We start from the raw sequence: 17,176 nt of genomic DNA on the forward strand, positions 1-17,176 counted from the left end.
TCATTAGCACGCAAAGCTTGTAACTCTTCATTCATGGCAGCTGCCCAGCCACTATGTTTTAAGGCAGATTTCACAGATTTGGGTTCTATAGGTGCAGTAACAACAGAGAAACAATACTTGGAATTAGGCTTTACAATACCGGATTTCGACCGAGTAGTCATGGAATGATGAGACGCTAGAGGAAGTGCGACATCAGTGGGCTGAATAGGCAAGGGTGCGACATCAGTTGCGATATCAGTGGGCTGAATAGGCAAGGGTGCGACATCAGTTGCGACATCAGTGGGCTGAATAGGCAAGGGTGCGACATCAGTGATCGGAAGAGGTGCTGCATGAGTGTTTTGAACAGGCGCTGCATCAGTGATTGAAATAGGTGAATTCCCATTGGATGGCTCCTCATCAGGCAATGGAGAAACAACTGGAGAATGAGGAGGAGAAGATGAGCCATCCTCAACACACGTCACGCCACTAGCAACTGGAATAATAACTTCCAAAACTGGATCACGTGGGCCTGTGAACGGAGGTGAAATTTGAGAAGCAGTGGGCTCTACTGTAGCTGTAAGCCAATCAGGAAAAACTGCAAAATCAGTCAAGGAAGCAGTAGGATTAAATAAGGATCCAGGATTCTTAAAAGGATAATTATCCTCATCAAATACCACATGACGGGAGATATAAACTCTGCCAGTAGGTGGATAAAAACATCTATAACCCTTGTATTCATCACAATATCCCAGAAAGACACAAGGCAAAGACCGAGGATTAAATTTATGCTGAGCATAAGGCCGTAAATAAGGAAAACAACGAGATCCAAAAACCCGTAGAGAAGTATAGTCTGGAGTATGACCATATAGCCTTGCAAAAGGTGATTGCATATCAAGAACCCGCGTAGGCAATCTATTTATGAGCCAAACAGCTGTATGGAAGGCTTCTACCCAAAAACGTTTAGGCACCCCTCCATGAAACAACAATGTTAATCCAAGCTCAGTAATATTGCGATGCTTACGTTCTGCCATGCCATTTTGTTCAGGTGTAAACGGACAAGACTTATAATGAACAATTCCATGAGAAGAAAGATAATTAGCCAAAAGCTGATTCACAAATTCACCACCACCATCAGATTGAAGTATTTTGATCTGTTTACCAAATTGTGTGGTCACATATTTATGAAACTTAGTGAAGCAAGAAGTAAAATCACTTTTTAACTTAAGAGGAAACATCCATGTAAACCGAGAGAATTCATCAACGAAAATCACATAATAGCGAAACCGCTGAACAGAAGCAACAGGTGCTGGTCCCCACAAATCACAATGTATTTTATCAAACAACCCAAGATCCTTTTTATTAGATGAAATAAAAGGCAAGCGACAAGACTTCGCCATTTGGCAGCTAGTACAAACTTCCTTATTAGAAGTAGCAACAGAACTAGAAATTAAATTCCGACGACATAAGAAATCAAATATTTGCTGATGTGTATGTCCCAACCGATGGTGCCATGTGGACTTGGAAACAACAGAACACCTGTTTGCATAACACACCACTTTATTTCCAGGTTGTAGACTGTAGAGATCACCGCTCCTCCTTCCTTTCACCACTATTTGCTGAGTTGCTTTGTTCTTAACCAAAAAATAAGTATCAGTAAACTCAAACTGATATGGTAGATCTGAAGTTAATTGACTGACAGAGATTAAATTTTTTTTAATTCCAGGCACAACCAAAACATCATCCAAATGTAACACAGTATTATCAACATGGATAGCAGCCTTTCCAATATGTGTAATTTCTAGAAATTCACCATTTCCCACCATTATTTTGTCATGCCCATGATACGGCGTAATGAAATAAAGCTTACCAGGGTCATTGGTCATGTGTACACTAGCGCCGGTATCAGGAAACCACTCTTGGTCTTGGGCGCCAGATATGGTGAGAGCAGCAAGAGCCTTTTGTATGTCCTCAGATTGAAAGGATTGATTAAACCTATGCCAACAGCGGAGAGCCGTATGATTAGGTTTGGAACAAATTTGACAAAACTGACCTTTCATATTTGAATTTGAGGAGCCAGGTGCACCAGTTGGGTTGTTAATCACACCAACATTAGAACGGGAGCCAGAGTCAGTAGACCGACTAGTCTGTGTAAAACCTCTTCCTCGTGAACTAAAGGAATTAGCTCTTCCAAAACGTGGCTTGGAAGTATTTTGACGCTGACCCATGAATGCAGTATGATGATTCAGATTATCCTGTGCATATAACAGCCTTATATTTTCATGTGACTTCAACAAAGGTACTACCTCATCATAGCAAGGAGTGGGTGGCTTCAACATAGTTGTCACAAAAGATTCATATCCGGAACCAAGGCCAGTGAGTAACGCAAACACCTTTTCTCGATCGGGAACCGGCTTTCCAATTGCTGCAAGATCATCACAATTGTTCTTAAAGCTAAGCAAATAAGCAGTAAGGGTAGAATCACCTTTCTTATGCATCCGCAGTTTTTGTTGGAGATAAAACTCCCTTTCTTGTGAATCCTGTGCAAAGGCACGTGAGATTGCCATCCAGACATCATAAGCAGTGTTAAGTCCAACAACTGCGGCTAAGACTTCTTCAGATAATGTTCCTGTAATCCAGCCCCAGAGAAGACCATCGGACTTCTTCCAGGCTATATATGCTGGATTGACTGGCACTGGTGGTGCATCTGCATCCTGTGTAGAATTTGTAGGAAGTTGGTATTTGGGTGGACAAGGAAGACCCTTATCAATGAATCCTATCATGTCTTGGGATTCAATCAAACCCATGATTTGTGTTTTCCACATGAGATAATTTGTCTGTGTCAATTTGATTGAAACAAAATTTGCCACATTGAGGGTAGCTGGGTAAGGATATTGGACGGTGGTGGAGGCCATTGCGCAGAGGAAGTTGAAATGAGAAGCTAAGGTTTAAAGGATCGGTGGCTCTGATACCATATAGAAACTGTATGCTCTGTTATTAATTAAAGTAGCAGAGTACATCTTTATATAGAGATAGGATTAGCTATAGGATAGGATCTGCTATAGGATAGCAACAAACAATTCAAAAAAAACTAAAGCTAAGGAATCAAACTACAACCGGATATGGTTATCAATTCCAGAATTCAAATTCAAACCATATTATCCAATAATGTATGCCACTTGGTTTTATGTTCCTGTAAGAATTTGATTTGTATGGATTCTTTCCCCTACCAAAGAACTCTGGGCAGGGTTGCCGTACATGAATTAATATGAGAGCAATTTTGCAGGGAAAATATAAAGTCCAGTCATAAAATTTGAGAAATAATCTTTTGTGAAGGTATCTTACAAATTTAACATTCTAGAAGTGTTAAATTTTAAATTCATATGGCACCATATTTCTGATTAGTAAACTGGATTGAGAGAAGTCAACACTTGACAATTCTTTTGTTTGATGGATTAATTGTTTTAAACTGTTTCGGGGTTTGATTATCCTAATCACTATGTTCCACATTGGCTAATCTATTTGTTTGCTGGATAAATCTTGACAATTGTTAATTCTTAAGAATTTAAACTCATGAGAATTATAATTTTATAGAATTTATATCGTTGTTTGGGTATTCTTGGAATTTGAAATCATCTCATATTACAAATAACTAATAGAAAATAAACATAAACTTCATTAGATAAAAGAAACCCCTATTTCTTCATTTTATATATTTATAATATTGAAATTCCCTGTTTTAGTTACTCTTTTTAAATAGGAGAAATACCTTTGTACATTTACAGGTATTTATTTGGTGAGATATCAAAGTTACATTCTGAAAATTTATACAAAAATAAATATTTCTCATAGCAAATTTATTTTGGGTGTCATATTAGCAAATACTTATAAGGGATGAAAGATTGGAACTAGTATTTCCTATGTGAAAATTGGTAGTTGAAATTCCCTTATCTCATGAGATGTGGGATGCCTATAGGAATTGATATCTCCCCAGTTCTGTTGTACGAACAGCCAACTCTAAAATAACACACTGTAATTGAGCTAGAGTTGGCTAATTTGGTAAATGGCCAAAAAAAAAATTCGGTATCCTCTATAATTCGTGCTGAACCATTTTGTAATTAATTTTTGGTCTCTGCACTTTTCTATCACATTGATGTGAATTTTATTTTCCCATCCTATGCATTTTATTTAATGAGAAACATTGTGCTTTTTATGGGGGGAAAAGACCAAAGTCTTGTGGAATTGTAGCCTGTTGCCAATTGTTCAAGTTATTTGTTTGGAAAGGAATAATAGGATTTTAGGGGGCAAATGTGAGGAGAAGATAGATTTCTTGTCGGATATCCAATGAATATAGAGATCTTCCGTTTTTCTCTCTTCATATGGATTGGGGAGCTTTTGTTTCTTAAGTCGATCATTTGTAAATTTTCAATGGCTTTGTGCTATTAGTTTGTTGTTAGTTAGATTGTAGAAGGTAATGATTGAGAGTCAGTTTGGTATTGCTGTGAGGAAAAACAGCTGTGAAGTAAAACAGCTGTGAAGTAAAGTCAGCTGTAAAGTAAAGCAGTTGAGTGTTTGGTAAACTATGTTTTCAAAAGTGCTGTGTGTGCAAAAAACAGTATCAAAGTGTTTGGTAAATGTTAATGTAAAAATGCTGTGACTGTGTATAATTACTAAAATAGACATGATGCTGAAAGTGTCTTTCACTTATTTGTTTGGTAAAACTAAAATATTTTTTTACTTATTTTTTAAATTTGTGGCTACAAATTTTTATTAGCATTAATCTTTTTAAGAACAACATTATTAAATAAGTATTCATATTATTTTTTAAAGTATATTATAATTTTAATCATACAAATAAAATATCATAATTAATTATCACAATATAAAATATAACTAACAATTGACATATTTTTTAATTTAAAATAAACAAATAAAAATTATAGAAATCAATAAGGGTATTATGGGTAAAATAAAATATTCATTGTTGTTGTGATTTACTGCAGGTTTCTAGGTGCTTTTGAAAGCTGCAGTGGGTGATTGAGAATTGTCATCCACAACAGCTTTCAAAAGCACCTAGAAACCTGCTTTCTGTTTTTGCTGTGGGAAGTTGAGAATTGTGGGAGAAAACAGTTTTTTATTTTTTTACCAAACACCAAAACTGCTGTAGGTGATTGAGAATTGTCATCCACAACAGCTTTTGAGTCCTCCACCGCAATCCCAAACAGGGCCTGAACCTTCGCTGTACTGTCCGTTCATTGCTATTATACTTAATTTAATTTGCGTTAAGAAACTTCTTTTGTTTTTTTCCAACAAAAAAAGTTCTTTTCCCTTTTTACTTTGGGGGAAGAGTAGTGGGTGGTAGTTGCTTTTCAGAAATATTCCCCAAAATATTTGAATTATATATTTGTACTTGCTTCTTACTCACATGGCAAGTTTGTATCACTTTTCAGAAATATCCCCCAAAATATTGGCTAGTAAGATCATCCTTGCCTTCTAACTTCAGTCCACACAGTATCCAAACGGTGCTGAACAAGCTTTCTACAAACAGTGTCAGGTAAGTCTATCACTTAATTTGGATTATTTTAGGGGTTGGTTAGGTGATTTCCAAAATCTTAATGATAGTCTGATGGAGAGGTATAGAAATTCTCTCTTTGATTCCAATTTTTAATCTTGTATTCCTATCTTTCTTGGAAGATGATAAACAATATCGGTCCTTAAACTTCTATGTGAATAGCTATTATAAAATAGCAAATTACAAAAAAGTCAATAAAAAGTCTCAATATTACAAATAGGTTAATACAAAATTTTCTATCTCATATTAGTCAATGGTATATTTTGAGAAATTACATTTTAGTCAATGGCTCAGCCCATTATTTGTCATTAAGCCCAATCCACTTGATGATGTAATATATTTTGGTGCATTGAAAAATATCAATTTGCCCATCCATTTTTTTCATTACTTATGGACGTAAAATTATGACTTTGTCTTTAATTTAGTTTAGGGTATAGAAATGGAGTGTAGGGTATATAAATAGGGTTTAGGGTTTAGAATTAGTGTCCAAAATCCAGAAGCTAACCCAAGGAGTAAATTTCGGTTTTGAGAAAATTTTCGATGAAAATTTCGATTTCAACAAAATTAGACAAAAACGACGGAAATTGCTATCAAAATACATAAATTTTGAATGAAACTTGACCATATGTTTATTTAACATGTTATCTACTACATTGATAAAAAACATTGAAGAAACCAAAATATATAGTAGGTTTCATGTGATATAAGGTGAATATAATACGCGCTGCAGGCAAATACTGTTAAAAAAATGGGTTACTAATTAATACTTATATAAATAACACCTCAAATTTATTTATAGTACAATATTAAATCATGAATTAAATAAGTATTCAATAAGATAAATATAATGCATGTTGGAGCTTTGGAGGCAAATACTATTAAATAAAAATAGCTCACTAATTAACAATTACATAAAAATGACATATTTTTAAGAAATATTTAATCATTTTGAATCCAATTGTCTTTAAGGATTTAGGCCCTTTAGGATATTTTTAATTATTTTTATATAGAAATGTATTAAGGTTTAAAAACAACTAAACGAAACCCCAAAACGGCCAAACAAAACCTCAAACCCTTTTTTTTCTTTCCAATTGCCCAAAAGCCTCAAACCCTAATCAATACTAAACCTTTTCCCCGTGACTCTTCACTTCTCCAGCCTCATTAGACTTATTTCTCTGTCTTCCTTCCTCTACTCCAATTCTCTTTCCTCCTTAAAGCCAATTCCTCATTACTTTTCCTCTTCTTCAATATTACCTCCAATGCATAAGTCAACGGATGCGCCACCTCTTCTGCCATCACCCTCTTCTTCAACCACACATGCCCAAAAAAAAAAAAAAAAGGTTAGAAATATAATCAAAACCTGAACTTTCTTTTAGTTTCCCAAGCTTTCTGGGAAAACAAACAGAAACCCTCCCTCTCCCTCCCCGATCTCTTCTCTTCCCGGATCTCTTCCTTCTCTCCTTCCCTAATCACTTCTCTCAATCCGGCGACGAGGCCGGCTCGCCTCTGCCCTATGGTCTCGAAAATTTCACCGAAATTTCGCCTCACTCCGGCGATGGCTGGCGACAAGGCCGGCTCGCCTCTGCCCTATGGTCTCAAAAATTTCACTGAAATTTTACCGAAATCTAAACGAAAATTGTTTGGTATTTTGATAAAATCTCCCCCTCCCCAAAAAATGAAATTTTCCTCCTTAGCTAAACCCTAAGCCATTTTGTTGTGTAGCAATCAAATACAAATCTAAATATAAATATTAATGTATGTTTATTAATTTATTATAATTTATATTTTTTCATTTTGGTTAATAGTGACTGAAATGAAATTATGAAAAAGTGCATTGATTAATGTAATTATGAAAAGTTTTATTGACTTATTTGTAATTAGCCCATTATAAAACTAAACTAGTTCCATTCAATTCTGATGTGAATCCTACTTTTACCAATTAATTGACAACCCACTGATTCCTATTTCCGATCAATCTAAGATGTGCAAGATATCCACCTATATTAACAAAAGAGAGAGATAGTGGACTAATTTATTATACTTGTGTTGAATGGAATTTATGTATTCTATTGATTTCTTATAGTAATTCACAGCACCAGAACTCATTAATCACTTATCCTATTTCCTGAGGGCTGTCCTATTTTAGTTTTGAATGGTCGTATTATTTATGTACGCAATTGATCTTTCCATCCATGGCATAGTACTTCTTGCTGCTCTCCAAAAGTGTTAGTGTGTATAGTGTCATAGAATTAGCTGTAGATAGTTGACCTTGTAATTATTTCCTTATTGGCTTTCCTAGTTGTATTAGGAATTCTTGTATCAGTTTAAATACCTCTAAATGAGAAGAATACAACAAGTTATCAAATTCTCATAAAACACTGTGTTTCTACTAAAAGTTTAATATCTGCATTAAAGAAATGTTTTAGTGTTCTCATAATTCTCCAAATGTCTATTTTTACTTGTTCAAGTGAGATAATGACAATAAACTGTGATAAGTCTTTTAATAAGTCCTGTTCTACAGAATTTTCTGGGAGTCAAAAAAATTTGAAGGTCATACTGACATGATTGAGCCATGGTATGGAACTGCTTATTCCATCGAGAGAATTACTGGCTCTATGATTCAGGTTTGTTAGGGATGTATAAATCGCTTTTTATATTTTAACGGGCACAATAGCATTAGGGCAGCAATGATATATATATATATATATACATATATATTAGTGGTAATAATCTGCAAGCTTTGTTGCTTTTTTGTTAATTACATCAGTTTAGAGGTATTAGGAGTCTTTTAAGAGGAGAAAAGAAAAGACTAGGCCACTGAAAGTTTTTAATTTGATTGCAGGAATGGATAGTATCTTCCCCAAATGAGAATTTGCACCTACCAGTACCTAATGTGCTCATCCCCACTGACTTGTCACTTAAGGATGAGCATGAGAAGGTGTGATGAATAGTAAAATCAAATTTGAAGGGAACAAAGAACTTAAATTTTTCTGATATGATTGATTTTTAATCAGGTCAAATTTCCAGTTCTGCTGAGAAAGTCACCGTATTCGACACTATGGTACAAGCCTGATACAATGTTCTTTACCCCTAAAGCTTATGTTACGATTGATTTCAATTGTCCCAACGCAATTGACTCCCCTGAAGCAGAAGTCCTAACTAATATTTTTACTCTGCTGTTAATGGATTACTTGAACGAATATGGTAAGACGTGTATTTACAATCAATTACGATATGTTTAATCTGGGCATCTCCATTTAATTTCCATTTGTGGTGACCAATTTTGTTTTTCACTTACACAAATGGTGTTATTTTCTTGAAGAAGAGCTTATTGAATTGTTTTGTTGTCAGCTTATTATGCTCAGGTTGCTGGACTGTATTATGGAATAAACAACACAGATAGTGGGTTTGAGGTATCTTATTAAACCATGCAAAACTTGCTAGATGCTTCTTTAAATTGTTGTTTTGTTGTTTCTGTAAAAGTTTAGTCTGTGCTGTCTCAGCTTATTGTTTTATTTTTGGGTCCTGCAGCACTGTGATATTGAGAAAGTTTAAATTAGGATAATTTATATTAAGAAGTTAAACTTCCAGCTCAGGCTAAATGTTAGTTACTTAGAAGGCGGAAGTAGAAACCATCTGATGGATTTCTCCAACTGTAAACACTAAGGCTTTGTGGCCAAAACAAAACACTAAGGCTCTAAATTCTGGATGAAGTAATGGACCTTAGATCGCTTAGTTGTTTGAGGGTGGTTGATTTTTGAAGAGGGTCCAAAATGGGTGGACAGTAGTTAGTATGTTCTGCTATTTCTGCATTATTAACTGGGCAGGGTTTAGTTGGTCTGTGGGTTTATTTTTGCTTTACTTCTACCTCATAGGTCAGGTAGGCAGGTAGCTATAAATTCTCATCTGTTGCTAAAGTTACCATTTGCTGCAGCTCCATGTCATTTAGCCCCATTAGGTCCTCATTTTCATTACCTTCTGCTCATCATAACTGCACCTGGATTTGGCCTTTGTTTCTAAGTTTAATTTGTGCTACTTTTTGAGTTATTCCTTCCCCCCCCCCCCTCCCCCGGCTCCCCCCTCCTTCTCAAATGGATGCATTTTATTGTTTGCTTGTGACCTTATATTTTCTTCTTCAGGTGATTCTGGTTGGTTATAATCACAAATTGAGGATTTTATTGGAAACTGTAGTTGAAAAGATTGCAAGCTTTCAAGTGAAAGCTGACAGGTTCTCTGTTATTAAGGTAAAGTTTAAGGCTCCTTGTGCGTAAGAAATATTATATTTTAAATGTTTTTATGCTTTGTTCTTGCTTGCTAAACTCAAGTGTAGGTTTTGCGTAGCAGTATAAAATGGAATTCGAGTGTCGAATCCACATAGAGTAGTGGAAAAGTTAACAGAATTTGCTAAAGAGCTGAAACAAATGATAGAAAAATTAAACAAGCTTTGAGTCGTAGGAAAAATTCAATAATGAGAAAATACTAAAGCATTAGGGTTCCACCTACAACTTAATTATGCAATCCGTTAATTTGATTTTCTTTTTTTTATATCTCAATTAAGGTATAACTAGGAAGCGCCCTAAATCGGAAGATTTGACAATTATAATTTTTAGAAAAATATCATAAACTTAAGTAATTTCTCACTCTGGTTGATCAAAATTATAAAAATCTCTTTTCAATTTCCTTTAGGATAATTCCATGCATAACATGTACCCTTAGGCAAGAAACAATATTCATCGAAATTATATCAATCTACAAGTTATTTTCAATTATTAAAAGCATGATTGATTTTCTAAACTATAGGAAAAGCATGACTGAATCTATGAATTGCATCAAACACTCATCAATTAAATCAAAGAGAAAACTTAAATATTAAATATATTCAACCACATAGAAAAATATAATCATTGAAGACCAGAATTTGAATCAGACTAACAAATTCAATAGATAAATTGTAAGATTCCCTAATGCTAGGGAGTTTAGTTCTCCATAACAAGAAAATAAAACCCTAAAAAATGTAAAGAGAGTTTAGAGAGAGAGAGCGAGAGTCGAACAAGCAGTGCTTGGGTATTTATATAGCCCAAGTCCTATTGCGCAATGGAAACAGCACCGCCATCAAATTTCTCTTTGTATAGGAAAGAATTGACGATTTGGGTCCCACGTTTCTTTCTAGCTACTTCTATTTCCTTTTCTTTTATCTCGTTTATCTTGCTGCACTAGGAAAGATAGTGGGTCCTAATGTCAATTTCTACATGTTTGCACGACACAACCCAGCCAAGGCCAAGTTGTAGTGAATTAGATGCAGATTAATTGAAGCAGCTAGGCCCAACAACTCTTCTTAGTATATTAACCAATCAAAACCATAGGCCCAATAACTCTTTTCCTAGTTCCACGCCACTCCCTCCATTCCATAAGCTTTCCATTAGTTTTGTTGCTTCCTTTCCTAGCTAGGTGTGAAACAGATGGCTTATATCACCCAATGATGATTGATGACTTATCCTTTGATTTGCAATTAAAACTCATGTAATGAAAGAATGTCCCTTTCACCAAATATATCTGAAAAGGTAAAATATAACTCAAATAAGTTAAAATTGCCAAATATTTATATTTAATAAATAGAATTTAGGCATAACAAATACATATATTTGAGTTATTATCAGTTCTGAGACAATCTGAGCATTTGACTGAACACTGTCAGTGATGATACAGTTACCGGATTAATACTTTTTGCATGTCTAGTGATTTCTTGTGTTGTGTTATTCTAGAAACTTAGGAGGGTGTACTCAATCCAGATTTTTAAAGACTTTTTTTAAGTGACAGACTTTCATAGACTTTTAGAATTATGATAGACTTTCAAAGAGTTTTATAGACTTTCATGAAGTTTTATTAAAAAACTTTCATAGACATTGATAAATTTTCAATGACTTTTTGATACACGCGCGAAAAGTCTTGGAGGGGAATTCTTTTGTATCCTACTGCACAAGTTATAGTAAAGAACACAAAAAAAAAAAAAAAAAAAAAAATTATTGATACGCCAGTAGGAAACCAGCAATCTATTGTTCTTTTCCTTGGTCTGTTAGTTGAGTATGTATACAAGAATATGGAGTAGGTGGGAAGGGATACCTCTTCAAGTATGTTGTTGAAAAGGTTATCTTTCAAATAAGTAGGGACACGATCACCTAGATGGCCGTCAAAGATGGCAAACAATCCAAGGACGTGATTTTTCCTTTTTCTGTATTCAGCAACATGGAAATCCTCCATATCATGACCAGATTTGCCTTGGACTAAGTGGAATCCATGGGCCACTTTGATAGAAGAGGACTTGCTTCGCCCTTTTCCAGAGTCTGAAGACGACGAATTAAGGCATGTAGCATTCTGCAATGCCAATTAAACAAATAACAATTGCATGATTGATTAGCTTTCAATCTTTTTGGATGATGGAAATATTTTTGGATATAGTTTTGTAAGTGCAGGTTGAAAGAAATTCCATTAATTGAACGCGATGAGTAATAGAGATAGAGTTTGAGCATACTATACATGAGTTGGTTGATGACGGGAGAGGAGCTTAGGGCTTAAAGCATAGATTGCAACAGTATCAATGATAAGGAATAGGTGTATCAATGTTAGAAGGGACATACACGCGCGCATGCAATGCTAAAGGAGGCGAAGAGAGAAAAGGGGAAGCCTTTTCTCAAAAGTCTTTCAAAGTGTTGGGGGGGACTGGAAGAGAAATAAGAAGATTTGGTATGTATACTTTAATGCCAAAAGTCTTTTAAAGTCTATGAATTTGAGAAATCTGTGAAAGTCATTGACATTTTGAGTACCGTATGATTTTCATAGACTTTTAAAAAGTCTTGATTGAGTACCCCCTGACTTTTATAGACGTTTTAAAAGTATATAAAAGTCTTGATTGAGTACCTCCTGACTTTTTAATTTAACAAAAGTCTTTAAAAGTCTTGATTGAGTACACCCCCCTTACACTATCTATCTTATGTCCTGCAGCTCCAGAAGGATTTTCAAAAGTTAAAGAAACATATTTCTCTACCTATTTTCTGCTACATCTTTTTTAAATTCTTTTTATAAAAAGTGATTTGGAACATTAGCTTTATGTTCTAGAACCTCCAAGATTCTCTTCATGCTCTATCAAAGGTGGAGTAGAATTTTCCATGATCATGGAGAATAGCTAAGTTGGCATAAGTGACAATCTTGTTTCTTCTTTCATACAAAATATTCAATTACATATTCTAATTGTCAAAATTCTGACCTGAAGGTCCATGCCCTAGTTAAAAATGCTGATCATCCTTAGAATCATAGGACTTTCGTATATTTCATCATCATCATCATCATCATTTATTATTATTAACATTATTTGTGGGTCCAAAGAAAAACCTAAGTTTTTATTTCATCAATTAATCTGTGTTTCGTAGGAGCAGTTTGTTCTTGCTTTGAAGCTGTTTCTTGCTTTGGCACTTGATATGTATAGCTTTATTTAGTTGGGCCTATGTAGAACACCTTTTCTTTTTATGCCATATGATATTTCAAGTGGTGTATAACTTTAATTGTATCCTGTGTTATCTGCCCTTTTGTCGGTATCAGGAAATGGTCACAAAGCAATACCAAAATTACAAATTTCAACAGCCTCATGAGCAGGCTATGTACTACTGCTCATTAATTCTACGGGATCATACTTGGCAAAGGATGGAAGAACTTGAAGTTCTTCCTCATCTTGAAGTTGAAGATCTTGCCAAATTTGTTCCCATGATGCTCTCAAGGGCCTTCATAGAGTGCTACGCAGCAGGTTATAGCCATAGTTATATATCTTTGTTATAGTTTTCCTTTTCTACTGGCATTCATTTCTAGTAAATTGTTTTTGCAGGAAACCTTGAAAGTAATGAAGCTGAGTCAATGATTCAGCATATTGAAGATGTTTTCTTTAAGGGTTCAAACCCTATTTGCCAACCTTTATTCCCATCCCAACATTTGACAAATAGAGTTGTGAAGCTTGAAAACGGCAAGAACTATTTCTACCCTGTGGAAGGCCTTAATCCAAGTGATAAGAGTTGTGCCCTTGTCCACTATATTCAGGTTTTTAATTTGTTTACATAATGAATAAACTAGATTCTGTCCTTTCCGGCATGGAGTTACTGTTTCTTGTTTTCATTCTATATGGTCTCATTCAAACTTTACAAAACCTTGTAAGAGTTCCCACTGAAGTGTTTCAAACCAATAATTTCTTCTCCAATACTCATTAATAAAATCCAGAAAATATATTCAAGGAAATTTTAAAAATTTTATATGTCACTGCTAAAAAGTATAATTTTAATAATCTTTAATAGATCTGTAGTTTGATCACTCAAATAGACTTTCAGGGTATTTTCGATGAGGTTGCATGCAAAAGGGATGTTCTGACAACAATGATCATCTTTTCTCCTTTCAGTCCAAAAAAAATGAAACCTCTTTTTTTTCCCCTCATATAGACCACGCCTTCTCTTGGTTCACAAGACTTGCTTTTTGGCCTTCCTGTGATCCTTGAGACAGCTTCAACTGAAAATAAACCACTCTTTCCATTTCGATTATTTATTGTTTCTTCAGAATGTGTTAAAATATATCATCATACCAATCTGTCAGTCATTTATCTGATATTTGTTCTTATACACAATTATGTTAATATGTGTAGGTTCATCGAGATGATTTTATGCTGAATGTGAAACTTCAGCTGTTTGTTCTTGTTGCAAATCAACCGGCCTTCCACCAGCTTAAATTAGTTGAGGAACTTGGTTACATCACCTTGCTCAGGCAGAGGCATGAAACAATTTCAAATTCCTTAGCTATTTTTCAGGCCTCATGTGGACTTAATTTTTCAATTAGCTTCCATTTTTGTTTTTCCTGATGCAGGAATGATTCCGGTATCTGTGGAGTGCAGTTTATTATACAATCTTCATCGGAGGTATATGGCATGCTTTTACTCTATTCAAACAGTGTTTCCCTGTTGGCTTATGTGCCTATTCCAAGTATGTTATGTTGATCTTAACAGCGTCCAGCACATATCGATTTGAGAGTGGAGGCATTCCTCAAGGCATTTGAAAGTAAACTTTATGAGATGGCAAATGATGAATTCAAGGTGAGATCAATGAGGTTCTAGCCTCAATTCCAGCTTACAAGGGTTGACCATCTTTTATGCCACTATAATCTCTTTTGCATTTATAAGCATCAGACTTCCTTAGAACTTCCAGTGGTATCATTTTTGACCTTCCTTTAGTATTTTTTGCCATGTTTCTTATCCTCCCATACAGATGGTAGAGTCTTCCAGTATCAAATGTTCAATCACTTGTAGATAAATAGTATTCATAATCATAGTACTTCCTCTAAACTTCCACTGATGTCATCTTTGGGCTTCCATCAGTCTTCCTTGCCATGTTTCTTATCCTCATACAGATGGTATGTCTTTCAATGTCAATGTTCAATCACTTCTAAGTATAGTGGAAAAAAATAAGTGGGATGTCATATATGACATTAAGAATAATTATCTATATAAAGGGAGAAGGGGGAGTACGTTAGGTTAAACATTCAAAAACCCAATCTTACCCTTTGTTAGTTAAAAAATTAAAATAAAATAATTAAATATTTTAAGGGCAAAATAGTAAACTAGAATAATTAAGAATTAAAAAAGGGTGATGTTATTGGCACTCCAAAAATGTCATCTTGCACTCCAATTTTAAAAAAACATAAGAGAAAATTTGTACATGTTGGAGTGCAGATGACCTTTTTGGAGTGCCAATAGTGTTTTCCTAAAAAAACAAAATACAAAATCACACCCTTATTTTCAGCAACCCACTTCTCCCACCACCTTTTTTTTAGAATAAATAAACTATTTATTAAAAAATTTAACTACAGGTTTAGAAATGTCAATTGAAGTAAACTTGATGAGAAAATTACACATGACATGCAGATATGAACCTTTTAATTTCTCAAGAAAATAACTATAGTTTCAGATATCAAAATGTATGGTATTGTGCATATGAGAAAGATAATTGACTGTAGTTGACCATCATATTTTGAAGTATTGCTTCTAATGCCACTTATTGGCTACGTTTCTGATCATATTTTGACTAGATCATGTTTAATTTCGAATTAAAACTTACTGTTCAAAAGTCACGCATGAGCATTCTGACCACTGTAGCAAGTCGTATTAAATCCATGTTCAACTTCATCATATCAGGTGGTTGAAATATTGACAACTAAGATGGTCTGCACAATGAATATAATTTAGTTTTTTGAGGCATGAGTTCTATGATTCTATCTAATAAACTCAGCTACATATTTACGATGTAACATGGTTAGTTCATCTTTAAAGTATTATGTTGGGCTCCTAGGCTTCACCTTGGGTGGTGCTTGGGTAAAGAACATCAAGTAGGTCTGTTGCGAACTTTCTTAATGTTCGTACACGTGTTAAAAAGATGATATAATATTTTGAAGGTTTGATTATTTGAACTGGACCCTCCCTTGGTGATTCGTTCTCTAAGACTGTATACCTTACGTGTGCGAGTCTTTAAAGGATCAGCTATTCTCCCAATAAATAACTTCTGAATTTGTTGTTACACAGAGCAATGTAAATGCTTTGATCGATACGAAGCTTGAGAAGCATAAGAACTTGTGGGAAGAAGCTGAATATTATTGGAGGGAGATTTCTAATGGAACCCTCAAGTTTGATCGAAAAGAAGCTGAGGTATGAACATCAATCTAACTTTATTTGCATGTATAAGATCCATCTGTAAGTATAGTGCTAGGTGTTCAATACATTTTATTCTTCTGAGTACAATTGGATTAGAAAAGGACCTGAAAAGACAAAATGTCCTCATCATGGCATGTCATCTTACTCCATGAGTTGTATGCATAGGGACAGATATCTTAAAAGTCATATTAAACAGATCAATGGTGGTGTTGAAACAGATTGCAGCACTGAGGAAGCTTACACAACAAGAGTTGATAGATTTCTTCAATGAGTATATAAAAGTTGGGGCACCTCAAAAGAGGACATTAAGCGTCCGAGTATATGGGAATTCATCTATGTATAGAATAGATAAACGTTTGCCAGTGCAGCCTGGCTCCCTCAAAATAGATGATATTTTCAGTTTCCGAAGGTCGCAATCTCTTTATGGTTCATTCAAGGGAATATTTAGTCATGGGACTCAGAATTAGCCCGGGAAAGTTTCATCTCTGTTTGGAATTTGGTTCAAGCGGTTTGTCGTACAAAAAATGTATTGAAATTTATGTAATAATATTTTCATTTCGGAGCTGATTAGACACTACACAAGCAAGGATTCTTTTCTTCATTGACACTTTTCATGACACTGACTTGAGCCTCACTATAATGGTTGTTGTACAGTTAGCTTTCATTTTTGTTTTCTGATATAATCAAAACTTTTTCAGCAGAAATTTTATCAAACACTGCATTCATCAAAATGGAAGCTATTTGAAGTATCAATATCCAAAATCTGATAAAAAAGTCTCTTATTCTTTGGGACAAATAGGAAACCATTTATTAAATCAGAGGCAACATGACCATTTATTATTCTCTGGTCATTTACTTAAAAATGTCATCATGATAATTTTCTAAATGATATGTACGTG

The 17,176-nt window shown here is 34.6% G+C and overlaps 1 protein-coding gene across 5 annotated transcripts in view; it reads left to right on the top strand.

Moving 5' to 3' along the window:
• LOC147282416 (insulin-degrading enzyme-like 1, peroxisomal) overlaps positions 1 to 16,891 on the top strand; it is a 34,425-nt gene extending 17,534 nt beyond the window's left edge. For all 5 annotated transcript variants that reach the window (XM_086248484.1, XM_086248483.1, XM_086248487.1 and 2 more), the window contains 13 exons: positions 5,427 to 5,530; positions 8,070 to 8,172; positions 8,391 to 8,486; positions 8,563 to 8,752; positions 8,900 to 8,961; positions 9,688 to 9,792; positions 13,142 to 13,343; positions 13,422 to 13,630; positions 14,223 to 14,347; positions 14,441 to 14,492; positions 14,580 to 14,666; positions 16,149 to 16,271; positions 16,496 to 16,891. In XM_086248484.1, coding sequence (XP_086104610.1) covers positions 5,427 to 5,530; positions 8,070 to 8,172; positions 8,391 to 8,486; positions 8,563 to 8,752; positions 8,900 to 8,961; positions 9,688 to 9,792; positions 13,142 to 13,343; positions 13,422 to 13,630; positions 14,223 to 14,347; positions 14,441 to 14,492; positions 14,580 to 14,666; positions 16,149 to 16,271; positions 16,496 to 16,744 — 1,707 coding nt within the window. In that variant the 3' untranslated portion in view covers positions 16,745 to 16,891. The remainder of the gene's footprint in view (positions 1 to 5,426; positions 5,531 to 8,069; positions 8,173 to 8,390; positions 8,487 to 8,562; positions 8,753 to 8,899; positions 8,962 to 9,687; positions 9,793 to 13,141; positions 13,344 to 13,421; positions 13,631 to 14,222; positions 14,348 to 14,440; positions 14,493 to 14,579; positions 14,667 to 16,148; positions 16,272 to 16,495) is intronic.
• Positions 16,892 to 17,176: the final 285 nt, after the last annotated feature.

This window comes from Dryas octopetala, chromosome 6, assembly GCF_963921425.1.
Source record: "Dryas octopetala chromosome 6, drDryOcto1.1, whole genome shotgun sequence".
NCBI lineage: Eukaryota > Viridiplantae > Streptophyta > Magnoliopsida > Rosales > Rosaceae > Dryas > Dryas octopetala.